This window comes from Bison bison, unplaced genomic scaffold (assembly GCF_000754665.1).
Source record: "Bison bison bison isolate TAMUID 2011002044 unplaced genomic scaffold, Bison_UMD1.0 scf7180017864471, whole genome shotgun sequence".
Taxonomy (NCBI): domain Eukaryota; kingdom Metazoa; phylum Chordata; class Mammalia; order Artiodactyla; family Bovidae; genus Bison; species Bison bison.
In genome coordinates this window covers 3,728,778-3,744,895 of record NW_011495032.1, presented here as the reverse complement: position 1 = coordinate 3,744,895, position 16,118 = coordinate 3,728,778, and the positions used below count along the sequence as shown (strand labels likewise).

General features: G+C 42.7%; 1 protein-coding gene across 2 annotated transcripts in view; it reads left to right on the top strand.

The window, feature by feature from the left end:
* CCDC93 (coiled-coil domain containing 93) overlaps positions 1–16,118 on the top strand; it is a 103,727-nt gene that overhangs the window by 18,719 nt on the left and 68,890 nt on the right. Inside the window, exons 5-8 of one of the 2 annotated variants that reach the window (XM_010860777.1) lie at positions 1,524–1,622; positions 2,497–2,553; positions 15,350–15,450; positions 16,038–16,055. In XM_010860777.1, the coding sequence (XP_010859079.1) occupies positions 1,524–1,622; positions 2,497–2,553; positions 15,350–15,450; positions 16,038–16,055 (275 nt within the window). The remainder of the gene's footprint in view (positions 1–1,523; positions 1,623–2,496; positions 2,554–15,349; positions 15,451–16,037; positions 16,056–16,118) is intronic. The other variant, XM_010860778.1, reaches the window with a different exon arrangement.

The following is a 16,118-nucleotide window of genomic DNA, read 5'->3' as shown; positions in this document are numbered from 1 at the left end:
CTGAGGGCTGAAGAATTGATGCTTTTGAACTGTGGTGTTGGAAAAGACTCTTGAGAGTCCCTTGTACTGCAAGGAGATCCAGCCAGTCCATTCTAAAGGAGATCAGCCCTGGATGTTCTTTGGAAGGACTGATGGTAAAGCTGAAACTCCAATACTTTGGCTACCTCATGTGAAGAGTTGACTCATTGGAAAAGGCTTTGATGCTGGGAGGGATTGAGGGCAGGAGGAGAAGGGGACTACAGAGGATGAGATGGCTGGATGGCATCACCGACTTGATGGACATGAGTTTGAGTGAACTCCTGGAGTTGGTGATGGACAGGGAAGTCTGGCGTGCTGCAATTCATGGGGTTGCAGAGTCGGACATGACTGAGTGACTGAACTGAACTGCTTTTGTGGGCAACTGCTTCCTGGCATGTCCTTTACTTGAGTTGCCCACCGTTCCTGAGCAGGAGCCCTCTGCTGTGTGCAGCTGTGCCCTCTGAGGCAGCACAACAGCTGTATAGAAACTTCCCCTGAGATGTTTAACTCCCTGAAGAGAGCATGGCACACCTCCAGAAAGGTCTTCAGTAATAATGGGAATGAGTGCAGAGTCAGGAGGAAAAGTAAAGGTTGTCTTTGTACTTTGCATTCTCATGCTTAGAGTCCCTGGGCCTTCCCCAGGTTGTGGGGTGTGGGTGTGTGCAGGTAAATGTTTCAGCTCCCTGGAGCTGTAAGTCAGCAGACATGAGGAGTGGCTCCTTGCACATGTCAGCTCCGTAGATCTGGGAAGCATTGCACGAAGCCCAGACGTGCTATGTCCTGCTGGTGGACCCTCCGGGTTGTGGCCAGCAGCTGCTGGCTATGGATCACTGGACAGATTGATGTCGTCTCTCTGAGCTTCTAGTTCTGTAAAACACTGTCAGTGCCCATTACCTTACAGTGTTGGATGAGTGCTGTGAGTGCTAAGCTACGTCTGAGGTCTGAGGCTTGTCCTTGGCACACGTGGTCTCAAATCTGAATATCCAAGGGATTTTTTCACCTATCAGACAAGGGTTATGCTGGGTATTTTCACTGGTTCTCTTTCCTTTCTCTGGTCTGTGGCACAAGCAGCACGAGATGGAGAGAGTCCATTAAGGTCTGCCATTAGACACAGGAAGCTTTGGGGAGCAGCTGTGTTTGTGTTGGGCTCCAGTATTTACAGAGCCATCTGGTACTTGTGTCTCATTTGCTCCCGCAGTCGCTCTGTGAGGTGAAAGGAAATGATACTCTGCCCTCCACTTTAGCAGAGAAGGAAACTGAGGCCTGGGCATCTGGAGCAAGGCTCAAAGGTTCCTCTGAGGCTGTCAGCTCCAGTCCCCCTGATCTCAGCATCCAGATGCCCAGCTGCTGTTTTCCCTGCAAAGCAGTGCGTATTGATGGTTGCTTGTCACCTGGTTAGTTCATGTTCTGTGATTCAGGTTCAGGACCTGTGCCATCTCTGAGTTGGTCTTTACTTCACCGTGTTTCATCCCCATCAGCTCACATTTCTGCACTTTCTTCCCCAGTGGCTGGTGAAGCGAGCTATAGAAACAAAAGAAGAGATGGGTGACTACATCCGCTCCTACTCCATATCCCAGTTCCAGAAAACCTACAGTCTGCCTGAGGTCAGTGTTCTGCTCTTTTCTTGTCCAGCTGAGAACCTGAATGCACAGTTAGGGACCCCCTGGAAGAAACAGAATAAGTTCAGGCTCCCCTGTGCTCCTACCCAACTGTATGGCATCTCTGCACCCACCTCGTCGGCACTGAAACTGGACCTCCTGGTTCATTTGAATTGCCCTCTTCTAATGGGCACTGAGTGCCAAGCTCTGTAATTCTGTCCTTTTCTCTCAATTTTGGTACTTGGTCCAGACCTTTTTTAAAATTACAAGAACATGAGCATGCTGCTGCTGCTGCTAAGTCACTTCAGTCATGTCTGACTCTGTGCGACCCCAGAGATGGCAGCCCACCAGGCTTACCCTTCCCTGGGATTCTCCAGGCATATTTCTGTATAATTGTATGAAGCGTTTCAAGAGACTATCTGCTTAGGATAAAACACCTGTAGTAGCAGTTGAGTAGTAATCACAGCAACAATAACCGCTGATTTCTGTCAGATACCTGCTACATTCCAGTTCCAGCGCACTACATGCCTTCTGCTTCTTGATCCTTATGGTCGCTCCTGCCCCTGGAGAAGCTGAGGCTTAGAGGTGAGGTAACTTGCTGAGGTCTCAGAACTCAGAGGATTTGAACTGAGAACACTTGTCTTCGCCTCTACACTCTGTGGTTCCTTTTTTTCTTACCAGCTGTAGGGGTCTGTTTTGGAGCCATTGACAGAGGCCCTCACTTTTTTCATGCTCAGTGTATTCCAATTTGTTAGAAAATTGAGACTTTTTCAGACAAAGTTGTGATGAGAAGTCAACTAAGACAGATTGCTGAGCGTTCTAATTGAGTCTCAGTCTTTACACAGGACTTGTTTCATCCCTGTGTATTCTTGTCTTGCAGGATGATGACTTCATGAAGAGGAAAGAAAAGGCCATCAGGACAGTTGTTGACCTCTCTGTGAGTTCCCTGCCCAAGTTCTCCTGTCAGGGAAGATCATAGGGTCATAGCTTCCAAGTAGCCCTTTGTTTTAAATTGCAGAAGCCTCTGCCCCACCCCCGACTCCCACCACTCCCTGAGGTTTCTGTCTGTGGGGATTGCCCAGCAGCTGACCTCAAGTGCGTGTGTGAGGGAGGCCCTGCCTGCTGTGCGTGCCCAGTATCTAATACTAGCGTTCAGGGTAGAACGTGCCACAACCACTGCCCTGTGTTTTCCTTACTTCCAATTTTCCAGACTCGGAGCCCTTCCTCATTTGTGCCAGTGGTGACTATAAACTTCAAACTTCACAGAGCTCCAGAGAACAGATGACGAACTAAAAGTGATACAGAGGTTATCACTGCCTTGGTGGCTTTGGAAAGGCAGCTTCTGAGCTTTGTGTGGGAAACTCCGAGTTGACCTTTGTCCCAAGTGCAGTGAGCCTCAACCACAGGGTCTGTATCCACATGCTCAGTTACCCAGCGCGAGGGCCAGAGAGAGCTTTGGGCCTTCTCTAAACATTCAGGGCCAGAGCCCAGCAGAACCTAGTCAGCGCCACCCACTCCTCACCCCCCAACCTTCCTACATGTAAATGAAGCCTCAATGCCTAGGTGTAAGTTCTCTTTCTTTAGAAAATAATTTATTGAGTTATTTTGCCTTTTTTTTTCCTTTAAGAATAAATGTGCGATCTCCCCAGGCAGTTACTCTGAAAAGAGTAACAATAGCTTGATGATGAAAGACACGAAATGCTCATTTAAAAGTCTTGTCAGCTTATGGTTATAATTTGTATCTTCCCACAATTCTTTTGGGAAATGTGAGGTATGGAAAACCTTTAAGTTACATTCTGAAGCTGGATGGGGTTTTCAGATTTGGTGGCAGTATTAAGTATTAATAATAAGAATATATGATAGAACAGTAATTTTTTTTTTCCTGGTTGTGAAATAGATGTTCAGTTTAGAACATCTTTAAAGTTTTCTTTGAAAAAGTTGATCAATCAGAGGAAAAAAGGTCAACCTTAATCTAACAATACAGAAACAGCCACTTTTGGACATATTTCTTCTGTGTTTTTAATGTATATGTTTATAGTGAATTAGAATTATGCTTTGAATATAAATTTATAGTTTTTTCCCTTCTCACCAGTAGAGCATTATATTCTGTTAAAGATTTCTCCTGATCGCATTTTCATGACTAATAATAACCAGTTGGTTGGGTCTGCTATTGCTTTCCCTTGTTTTAAGTGATGCTTCATTTCTGGAAAGAACTGAGAATGAGATGACAGTGTTACCTCAAATACAGGAAGCTGGGGAGCCAGGAGCAGGAGAGGAAGGGAAATTCTCTTTTCCCCATAAACTCTGTCCTATTTGAATTTTATACTAAATCTCTTATCACCTTTTCAAAAACAGTAAAGTGAAAAATTTGTTGTTTAGTTGCTAAGTCATGTCTGACTCTTTGCAACCCTATGGATTGTAGCCCACCAGGCTCCTCTGTCCATCAAATTTTCCAGACAAGAATACTGGCATGGGTTGCCGTTTCTTTCTCCAGGGGATCTTCCTGACCCAGGGATCAAATCCACATCTCCTGCATTTGCAAGCAGATTCTTTACCACTGAGCCATCGGGGAAGCCCAAAAGTTAAAAAAACAAAATAGTTACTGTTTATTGAATATCTTCACGTGTAAATCTCACTTGGAGCCCTGAAGAGAGAGTGAGAAACATTACATTTTCTGACTGTGTCACCAAGAATAAAAAGGCCAGTGTAGCTATTGATTATCCAATCAATGAAACTGCACCTGATGTCCCTTTACCTATTAAATATTTCAGTCCTCTAGAGACATATTATTTCCTCTCTTCATTTGTAATGGAATTTTTAAAGAAAATTGTCTTCTGCTTAGCAACGTGACTTAAATTCTTAAAGGAATTTAAGGAGATAATGACAAATATGTTGTGTCCAAACGTTGTTCTGAGCATTTGTATGTAACTTATCTAGTCCTTACAACAACCCTATGAAGTAACTGTATTTGTTTTTGACAGTTGAGGAAACTCAGGCACAGATTGGTTATGTAGGTTGCCCAAGGTCACATTGGTGATGACGGAGCCAGGATGCAATAAAATGCTAGATAAAATGCTGTCTGCAGCTCTTTAGAAAATAATATCAAGATACAGGAAAATGGAGAAAAAATTGGAGGTCTTCTTTGATTAATAGTTCAAATTGCTTAGTTTATTGCCTTTTTTAAATGTGTGAACTTACCCCTCAGTTGACTGCCAGTAGGTTTACTGTTGTTCAGTTCAGTTCAGTCGCTCAGTCATGTCCAACTCTTTGCGACCCCGTGGACTGCAGCACGCCAGGCTTCTTTGTCCATCACCAACTCCTGGAGCTTATTCAAACTCATGTCCATTGAGTCGGTGATGCCATGCAACCATCTCATCTTCTGTCATCCCCTTCTCCTCCAGCCTTCAATCTTTCCCACCATCAGGGTCTTTTCAAATGAGTCCTTCACATCAGGTGGCCAAAGTATTGGAGCTTCAGCATCAGTTCTTCCAAAGAATATTCAGGAGTGATTTCCTTTAGGATGGACTGGTTGGATCTACTTGCTGTCCAAGGGACTCTCAAGAGTCTTCTCCAGCACCACAGTTCAGAAGCATCAATTCTTAGGTGCTCAACTCACATCTGTACATGACTACTGGAAAAACCATAGCTTTGACTAGATGGACCTTTGTTTGCAAGGTAATGTCTCTGCTTTTTAATATGCTGTCTAGGTTGGTCATAGCTTTTCTTTCAAGGAGCAAGTGTCTTTTAATTTCATGGCTGCAGTCACCATCTGCAGTGATTTTGGAGCCCCCGAAAATAAAGTCTGTCACTGTTTCCACTGTTTTCCCGTCTATTTTCCATGAAGTGATGGGACTAGATGTCACGATCTTCGTTTTCTGAATGTTGAGTTTTAAGCCAACTTTTTCACTCACCTCTTTCACTTTCATCAAGAGGCTCTTTAGTTCTTCTCTTTCTGCCATAAGGTTGGTGTCATCTGCATATCTGAGGTTATGGATATTTCTCTTGGCAGTCTTGATTCCAGCTTGTGCTTCATCTAGTCCAGCATTTCTCATGATGTACTCTGCCTATAAGTTAAATAAGCAGGGTGATAATATACAGCCTTGACATACTCCTTTCCCGATTTGGAACCAGTCAGTTGTTCATTGTCCAGTTCTACCTGTTGCTTCTTCACCTGCATACAGATTTCTCAGGAGGCAGGTAAGGTGGTCTGGTATTCCCATCTCTTTTGGAATTTTCCACAGTTTGTTGTGATCCACACAGTCAAAGACTTTGGTGTAGTCAATAAAGCAGAAGTAGATGTTTTTCTGGAACTCTCTTGCTTTTTCCATGATCCAACAGATGTTGGCAATTTGATCTCAGGATCCTCTGCCTTTTCTAAATCCAGCTTGAACATTTTCAAGTTCTCGATTCATGTACTATTGAAGCCTAGCTTGGAGAATTTTGAGCATTACTTTGCTAGTGTGTGAGATGAGTGCAATTGTGCAATAGTTTGAACATTCTTTGGCATTGCCTTTCTTTGGGATTGGAATGAAAACTGACCTCTTCCTGTCCTGTGGCCACTGCTGAGTTTTCCAAATTTGCTGGCATATTGAGTGCAGCACCTTAACAGCATCATCTTTTAGGATTTGAAATAGCTCAACTGGAATTCTATCACCCCACTAGCTTTGTTCATAGTGATGCTTCCTAAGACCCACTTGACTTCACATTCCAAGATATCTGGCTGTAGGTGAGTGATCACACCATCATGGTTATCTGGGTCGTGAAGATCTTTTTTGTGTAGTTCTTCTGTGTATTCTTGCCACCTCTTCTTAATATCTTTAGCTTCTGTTAGGTCCATACCATTTCTGTCCTTTATTGTGCCCAGCTTTTCATGAGATGTTCCCTTGGTATCTGTAATTTTCTTGAAGAGATCTCCAGTCTTTCCCATTAACTTTGGAAGGCTTTCTTATCTTTCCTTGCTATTCTTTGGAACTCTGCATTCAAATGCATTTATCTTTCCTTTTCTCCTTTACCTTTTGCTTCTCTTCTTTTCAAAACTATTTGCAAGGCCTTCTCAGAGAACCATTTTGTGTTTTTACGTTTATTTTTCTTGATCCCAGCCTCCTGTACAATGTCATGAACCTCTGTCCATAGTTCTTCAGGCACTCTGTCTATCAGATCTAATCCCTTGAATTTATTTGTCACGTCCAGTGTATAATCGTAAGGGATTTGGTTTAGGTCATACCTGAATCGTCTAGTGGTTTTCCTTACTTCAATTTGAGTCTGAATTTGGCAATAAGGAGTTCATGATCTGAGCCTTAGTCAGCTCCTGGTCTTGTTTTTGCTGACTGTATAGAGCTTCTCCATCTTTGGCTGCAAGGAATATAATCAGTCTGCTTTCTGTAATGACCATCTGGTGTTACATTACTGTTGTAATGATAAAGAATTTTTATGGATGGCCAGAGGTAGCCTTTGGGTTTTGTTTATTTATATTCTTCTTTGTCTACTGAAAGTACTTCTTATTTCCAGATGCTGCCTTCTTAGGTTTCTTAGCTGAACCCTGTTGCCATTAATTTCCTTCCTGCTCACCCACAGCTCTTCACACTCTTCCTTGCAGCCTTGGAGTGAGAGTCCCAGGAACTTGTCAGAGAGTCAAGTGTGCATCCCTGTTATCTTCTTGTGACCCCTGTAAAAATAGAACAGCTTACTGGGTTTTGTTTCTAGTCACTCTCCTCACAGAGAGTCCCTCCCCTTGTAAAAGAAATGAGTGTGAAGTGTGAAAGTTGCTCAGTCATGTTCACCTCTTTGCAATCCCATGGACTGTAGCCTGCCAGGCTCCTCTGTCCATGGGATTCTCCAGGCAAGAATATTAGAGTGGGATGCCATGCCTTTCTCCAGGGGATCTTCCCAACCCAGGGATGGAACCAGGTGTCCCTCATTGCAGGCAGATTCTTTATTGTCTGAGCCACCAGGGCAGCAAGGAAAAGGAATGAAGTCTTTCCTACATTACCAGGGTGTGGTTCTTGGAAGTGTCAGGTTGTAAAGGATGTTTTCTTCTCCCCAGTTCTGCCCTCCACATGGCTCATCACTGTTTCTTACCTGCCCCTTACAGGCCAGTCTATTCTGTAGAGTCCCAAATTTAAATTAAGGATTAAAATTCAGTTTAACATATGGTGGCAGGTTTCTAGACCCAGCCTTTTATAAAATACAAATGCAGCTACCATGTACTGATTGAATGCCTCCTGTGTGCTTGGCATGTAATTAGGTTTACAAGCATTATCTCATTTAGTTCTCATCAACACTAAAGGACTTATGTGTTATTTTTCCATTTTATAAGAAGTTGAAACTGAGAAAAGCTAGTAAAATCCCTGCACAGTTGCAGAGCTGAGAAGAGGCAGCCAGGTTTTGATTTTCCATCTGACTCCTCAGGCACAACAGGTGCTGGTGCTTCTCTAGTTTGCTCACTCTTCACCTGGTGTCTTATTTCTCACATATCCCTGACACTAACTCTGCAGTCATGTTCCTGACTGATTTCAGGACCTTGGGATAGTAGTCATCAGGGTCCCAGAGAGTCAAATGCATGCAGAGTGGTTGGGTGCGCTGCCCTTACGAGGGCATCTGCTGTGCCTGCCCCACTGAAGACCGTTTGTCTAGCTGGAGAATGGATGCCAAGTGGAGACTGTTGGTTGTGTTGTCTTTTTTCCCATCTATTAACATGTTTCATTGTGCCTCAACAAGCAGACTTTACTCTTGCTTAGATATAATATCCTTTCAAAATTAAATATTAAACATTTTAATTTTTTCAAAAATTTTTAGCTTATTCTTGTCTTTATCCATCTTTGTACGACTGTTCCAATTTTCTGCCTTTGCCCTTGGTTGTGTGGCTCATCTGTATTTTTTGGTGCATGATTTTTAATTTTACAAAAGGTTGTTTTTCTTACATACTAGTGCTGTAGTAATACTAAGGAAAAATTAGGAACTGGAGAAAGAGTACAAAGACTAAATCACCCATGATACCACCAGCCACAGATAACCACTGATATTCAAAGTAGGAAATATAAGAGTTATGGATATTAATATAGAGAATTAGAGATTACAAAAAAAATAGCATGATTCTGTATGTTCTGTTTTATTGTGTGCTTGTTTTGCTCAAGAATATAATCAAGGTTATATTTCCATGCCAGTAAATAAGCCCCCACAGCATTTTTAGTGGTTGAACATTACACGTTGTGTGGTACTAGTTTAACTAGCTTAGTTTGTTTTTTTGGGTTTTGTTCTTTAGTTTGGGGGTTTTTTTTTTTTTTTGGCTATTATGTAGGACATCCCCATAGCTAACTTTTTTTCTTTTATCTTTAATTATTTACTTGGGTTACATTTCCTTGAAGTGAAATTGGTTCAGAGGTTATGCCCCAGTCTGTAGGACCTCTTGCCAGATTGCCTGGCAGAAAGGCTGTTGTGTGAACTTTTAACTTCTGAGCTCTTTTTGTCTTGGCCTCATTTTTCTTCCTCCTGGGGATTATTCTCAATACTTCTGCTTCGCCTTTGAAATGTATTCTTTTCTTGACTTGGCCATATCCCCGTTTTATAGAATAACTGACTGGTTTGTAGAAGGTCTGCTTGATGGGAGGTGGTATTTTCAAAGGATGTAAAAAAATGAAACTTGCCACCCAGGACAGTCCTCCCCTTACCCATCCACTTCAGCATCATAATTGCTCATGTGTCTCACCTTATGTGCTATTTTATAGCTTACTTCCTCCTTTTCTGAGCTGTCAGCCTTCCATATTCATGAAGTACCTGGGACCTGTGCAGTGAGATCTTTTACTCCCTCTCAACCTTGAATAAAGAGCAGCTATGAAATTTTATCCAGAGCCCCCAAAATATGTTTATTTACTGTTTGTTGAGCATTTTTTGGTAATGTTTAGAATTTTATATGAGACCAGAGGGGAGAGAATTTTTTTAAAAAAGAAGACTTTTTATTGGTTCTCTAAAAGACTATGTCATTTAAAACTCCACTGTACTCTTCCATAGGAAACACCATGAGGCAGGCCTTTCCACCCAGGACATAAAATGTACATATGGCAACATAAGAAAAAATACATATTAGTACATTTTATTAATAATAGAAAAACACACTTGTATGTATATCTTAAGCCTTAATGTGTGTCAGATATGTTAAACAGATAGATTGACTAATCCTTATGTCTCTCTCCATATACCTGTTTCACAGGTGGAAAATGTCAGGGGTTAAAGTAATTTGCCCCAAACTGGAGAGAGAGCAAAGGGGCAAGGATTAAACCCTGTCTGTCTGACTCCATATGTTCATTCAGTAATAGTATTAATAACTAGGCATTCACTGTGTGCCCAGCTGCATTCTAGAGTGTGGGGTGAAAGTAGGGACACTGCAGCTGTAAGGGATGCAGGGGACTTTGGGGCTCATCAAGGGGAAAGATGTGATGGGTCAGGGTCAGTAGCACCACAAGCTCTGTTTAGGCAGTGCTTTAACAGGTTTGCCTGCAGGGTGGGGAGGCCCTCCCAGTGTGCAGCCATCCTGAGGCCTAGGCACAGGGGCCACAGTCCAGAAGGGGAGGAAGGAAAACAAGGGAACCTGGGGCAGGGGTGGGGGCAGGAAGCCCCTGGTGGGTTAGAGATAGTTGAAGGGCAGCTGCAGTCTGGGGTTTGTATAGTCTCGGGCTTCTCCTATCTGTGGTTCAGAAATGATGGGGCAGTTTTGCAGAGCATGCAGTGTGGACAGACTGTAAACGGCCAAAACTCTGCTTAGTGGGGCATCTTGTGAATAATTGGGTGTGTAAAGAGTTGGAGGGTTTTGAGCAGTGCGTCTCAGTATGCTGTGAAGAAATAAACCTAGAAGTCAATGTACAGAAGCCATCTTGGCTCATGTATACAAAACAGCAGCCTCTTTCTTACCTACTGAGTTAAGCTGTTTGGTACAGTTTGAAGGGGGTCTGAAGTGGAACTTTCGTTAGACCTCATAGAGCAGAACGCAGACCTGCATAGTGGAGCTCTTGTAAGAGAGAATAGGGAACGAACAAGATTTAAGGGATGTCTGGGGAAAACCTTCCTCCCCAGCTGACTTTCCTACCCATCGACATGACTACCATCCATCTATCTCACCATTCCATCCACTCAGTTCCCAGGGGCTTCATTTTTGTGGTGGTGGTAGTGGTGGTTTTATTAATGCAAAAATGAAGACAAACCTGTTTGTCTCAGAATAATTTTTTCTTAGAGGATGTTTTAGGGCCCTGTGCTTGCTGAAGGGGACATCAATGGAGCCCCTTTAGGTGGAAGGCAGTGTTTGTTCAGCGACCGGTGGGTGGAGGTGTCTGTTAGAGTCAGGTTTGGGCTGCCAGTTGAGCTCTGGGAAGATGAGATGTGCTTCCTGCAGAGTATGGTGTGGTCCGGCCCCCTGGAGCTCTGGAGGGCAGTGGCTGTCGGTGGCTGTCTTGCTGCCCACTGGTTATTTCATGAAGGGGTTGCCTGCCGTAGCTGAGGGGCAGTGACTGGAGCGTTGTTGCGGACACAGCTGTGGAGCTGAACTCTTCCCACCCCTTCCTTGCCATTTGGAATGTGACCCAGAGGAATGGCTCTGATGGGTGAACCTGACTTGTAGCCAGTCCTGAGAAGTGGAGAACTGGGCCACTCACTGTACACAAGTCTCTGCTTTACAGAGGGGTCACCTTAACTTTTTAACCCCAACCACACTCGTGTTTCCTTTGCCATATGCTGAGCAGATGATCAGGGCCCAGCATGAAGGGTGATCACAGTTGAGGTAGGGCACATCATGCAGGTGCTTGAGAGTCTCAGTTCTGAAGTCTTCTCTTTCATTTATTGCGTTTGTAACCATGGGCAAGCTGTTTAACCTCTGTGCCTGTTCCATCATCTGTTTACATAAAACAAGGATAACTGCCCTCATGGGTGTGAAGGTCAAGTGGGTAGCACATACAGAGCAGTATATGCCTGACACATGCCACACATTCAATAAGTGATAACAATTACTATTACTGCCACTGTTAACGGCCAAAGATAAATTGATGTCATGTTTTTTAGAAAGCATAAGATCAGATCAGATCAGATCAGTCGCTCAGTTGTGTCCGACTCTTTGCGACCCCATGAGTCGCAGCACGCCAGGCCTCCCTGTCCATCACCAACTCCCGGAGTTCACTCAGACTCATGTCCATCGAGTCAGTGATGCCATCCAGCCATCTCATCCTCTGTCGTCCCCTTCTCCTCCTGCCCCCAATCCCTCCGAGCATCAGTCTTTTCCAGTGAGTCAACTCTTCGCATGAGGTGGCCAGAGTACTGGAGTTTCAGCTTCAGCATCATTCCTTCCAAAGAAATCCCAGGGCTGATCTCCTTTAGAATGGACTGGTTGGATCTCCTTGCAGTCCAAGGGACTCTCAAGAGTCTTCTCCAACACCACAGTTCAAAAGCATCAATTCTTCGGTGCTCAGCCTTCTTCACAGTCCAATTCTCACATCCATACATGACCACAGGAAAAACCATAGCCTTGACTAGATGGACCTTTGTTGGCAAAGTAATGTCTCTGCTTTTGAATATGCTATCTAGGTTGGTCATAACTTTCCTTCCAAGGAGTAAGTGTCTTTTAATTTCATGGCTGCAGTCACCATCTGCAGTGATTTTGGAGCCCAGAAAAATAAAGTCTGACACTGTTTCCACTGTTTCCCCATCTATTTGCCATGAAGTGATGGGACCGGATGCCATGATCTTCGTTTTCTGAATGTTGAGCTTTAAGCCAACTTTTTCACTCTCTACTTTCACCTTCATCAAGAGGCTTTTTAGTTCCTCTTCACTTTCTGCCATAAGGGTGGTGTCATCTGCTTATCTGAGGTTATTGATATTTGTCCCGGCAATCTTGATTCCAGCTTGTGCTTCTTCCAGTCCAGCGTTTCTCATGATGTACTCTGCATAGAAGTTAAATAAGCAGGGTGACAATATACAGCCTTGATGTAGAAAGCATAGTTAAAAAATAACCTCTGACTTTAAATTACTGATGGAATTATGCTACCAACTCATTATCTTCTCAGGGTTAGGAACACAAAGAATGAGAGACTAGGAGTCTCCTTCAAAATCTGTTAGTCCAGCCATCATTGTGCAGATATGGAAAAAGGTCCACTGAGGGAAATTGCCTTTCCCAGGGTCATACAGCTTGTTAATGGCAGAGACGGGACTAGACATCAGTGTTCCTGACTCGTTTCTTAAAAGGGTGACTTAGTAATAGTTCTTTATACTTGGCCTGGGAACATTTAGGTCCTTTACTTAAGCAAAGCATTGTAATGATCCACGTGGCCACTTCACATTGTATAGTCTCATGAAAGGGCTCAGCTGGAGTGACTAGTGGCTGAGCCAAGTTAGTATAGTAGGAAACCTTGGGACTAGCAACCTGGGTACCTATTCTAGCAATCCTGGACAAATTATTTGTTCTCTGCTTGTTTAATAGCAAGGTGAAGGTAATAGCATCTGCCCTGCTTCTGCCCACAGTGTAGTTATAAAATGCAAAAAGTAAGATGTGTATGAGGTGCTTTAAAGTATAAGGAATAATTGCACAAAGGCCAACATTGTCATTGTTTGGCTGAATAAAAGGTCCTTGTGCTGTTGGTTCAAGTATGCTACTGTTTTGGAGTCATTCCTTTTTTAGAAGAACCCAACTTCCTGTCTGGGTCATTGACTCTATGAATGGTAACTAAAGAAGGTAGCAGTTAAGCTCAATTATATAGAGCTGCTGTAATAGTAGAGCTCCATGGAAATTAAATCGTACACAGTAACTGATGTCATACCAGTTTATTATGGTTTTCATTTCCTCATAAATCTGATTTGTTATTTATAGCTTCCTATTCATGTTCATGTAGGCACCAGCAGCAAACAGGAATACTTGTGGCAGCGAGTTATAACAACCCTCCAGGATCATCCCAGAACCCTGTTTCATTTCTTTTTCACAAAATAGGTGAAATTATAGATGTTACAGAAAGGATGTTTTTCTTTATGCTTGAAACTTTTCTTAATAAAAAGTGAGATGATAATAAAGTTAACCAGAATTATCAAGAGGGGAACAATTTTGATTAGCCTAAAAATACCACAGTCTGGAGAAGCCAGATAGTAGTGCTTGTCCTGGTGATATCTAAGTGGAGATTTTACGTATGTGTATATGCTGAGTCGCTTCAGTCGTGTCCAACTCTTTGTGACCCCGTGGACTGTAGCCCACCAGGCTCCTCTGTCCATGGGATTTCCCAGACTAGAATACTGAAGTGGGTTGCCATTACCTTCCCCAGGGGATCTTCCCGACCCAGGGATCAAACCCGGGTCTCCCGCATTGCAGGCAGAGTCTTTACCATCTGAGCCACCAAGCAAACTCTGCCAGTGGGAAAGAAAAGATCCAGGGGTAAACTGAAATACCTTGCACAAACAACTGCCTACTTGTACCTAGAGCCCTGAACAAATATTGTTAAGGTATTATTTGATGCCAGTTTGCAGTCACGAAGGACATGTATTTGGGGTAGAATGGTAAACCAGATCATCTCAGGGTGACGACCTACATTAATTGAGCACCTACTACATGCCGTATACTTTGTTTAGGAAATATGTATATGCAGTTTTAGTATGTGTCCTACACAAGATGGATCTATATTTATTTCTATATTTATAACTAAATAATACTCTAATAAGTTAAAAGTCATTGGAAGCTTATAATGGATTTTGTGTTTTATAAGTTTTTTTTTGAGGATAAACCTCAAACACTTCTGTAAAAATAGATATATCTCTGAAGGGTTTATATCAACTTTCCTTTTTTGGTATTAGAATTTAAGAATTTGAGATTTCTTTTGCCATGAAAGAATTTTTTTTTTTTTAAGTATACTAGGTTAACATCTATATTGGTGATTGTTGCAGTTTATGTCTCTGGGTGGTAGAAAGGTCTGGATATGTAGTGTGTGTGAAAAATTTGTATTTCTTTCTGGATAATTTTATTAAGGGATGAAACAGATTTGAATAGAGATAAATCTTGCTTTTCAAGGCAAGATTCAGTATTATAGAGATGTCAGATCTTCCCACAGTAATCTATAAATTTGGTGTGATTCTAATCCAAGCTCAACAATTTTTCATAATGAACTTGACAAGCTGATACTGCAATTCATTTGGAAGAGAAAATGTGTAAGAATGTCCAAGAAATTTGAAAAAAGAACAATGGATACAGGATACTCATTAAACAAGAAAAATTGCAGAGGATAATACTGGTACATGTTTTGTGTGTGTATATGTTTGCCGTTTTAAATCAAGGAAAGGATAGACTATTAAACTTATGATGTTGGGGTTCTTAATTTTCCATTCAGAGAAAAATATATCTATACATACCAACTTTTCACTATACCAGAAGAAATTCTAAATAGATTAAAAGGTTAAATATAATCTATAAAAGTAACATATAAAACAATCCCTGAGTTAGGAAAAAAGATGATTGATGAATTTGACGGCATGAAATATTAAAGTGTTATAGGATAGAAAAAGCCCCAGCCAAGATAAAACAAAGTTGACAACAATGGCTTGGGTGGAAGTATTTGCTACAACACTAAAAAAAAAGGGCAGACTCCTTGAAGGCAGCCACCCCAGCCAGCTGTTTACCCACAGGGGAGCTGTACACCCACCACCACGGGGAGGAAGGCCCGCCCCTGACAGGCCAGATGCCTCTTCACCCTCGGTAATTCTCCACCTCATCCACTTCTTAGGATGCTTACAAACCTCGTCGGAAATACAAACGCCAGCAGGGAGCAGAGGAGCTGCTAGATGAAGAGTCGCGGATCCATGCCACGCTTTTGGAATATGGCCGGTAAAGAAGGGGACCCTGTTTATAAGTATCTATTTGATAAAACCATTGAAAAGAAAAGCTGATTTAAATCACTTCATTGGGATGAACTTGGTTAGTTCTCACCCGGTCAAGTTTACAATTTTGGGCCCGAGATTTCCGACACCGAGTACTTTTCCCTCCGGTGTTGAATGAGTCCAGTTTCTGTGGGTAGCTTCCCTGATGGTGGTAGAAGCCTAATCTCTGTAGTTCCTCCCCTGCCCCAGCTCTGCCCTCCTTAGGAAGTCAGGCCATGTGGGGGTGTTCACGGAGGCTTGGGTGGGCTACCGTCCTTGCCCCTGCCATTTGTAAACATGTTCAGGGAAACCGCAGTTAAAGCAGCTTTACTTTGTGTTAGATACTAGTTTTGGTTTCCTGTGAAGAACTGTCCTGAACAGAAAAATGAAGAATTTAGAAGTTGTTTTGTCACTTCTTAAAAATATCTCCAATTGAAAAAAAATTCTTTTGGCCTCAGTTTTCACTTAAACACACAGAAATGCCTCTCCTCGTTGGATTTTTTTTGCTTGACTCTGGGTAGTAACCTTCCTTTATGTCCTGAATTTTCTACTTAGGGTCACTGATTCCTTGATGTGAGTATGTCTCCTGGTACTTTCCTCCTCTCTCATCTGAGTGGTTGCTGTGTGTTGCTCTGC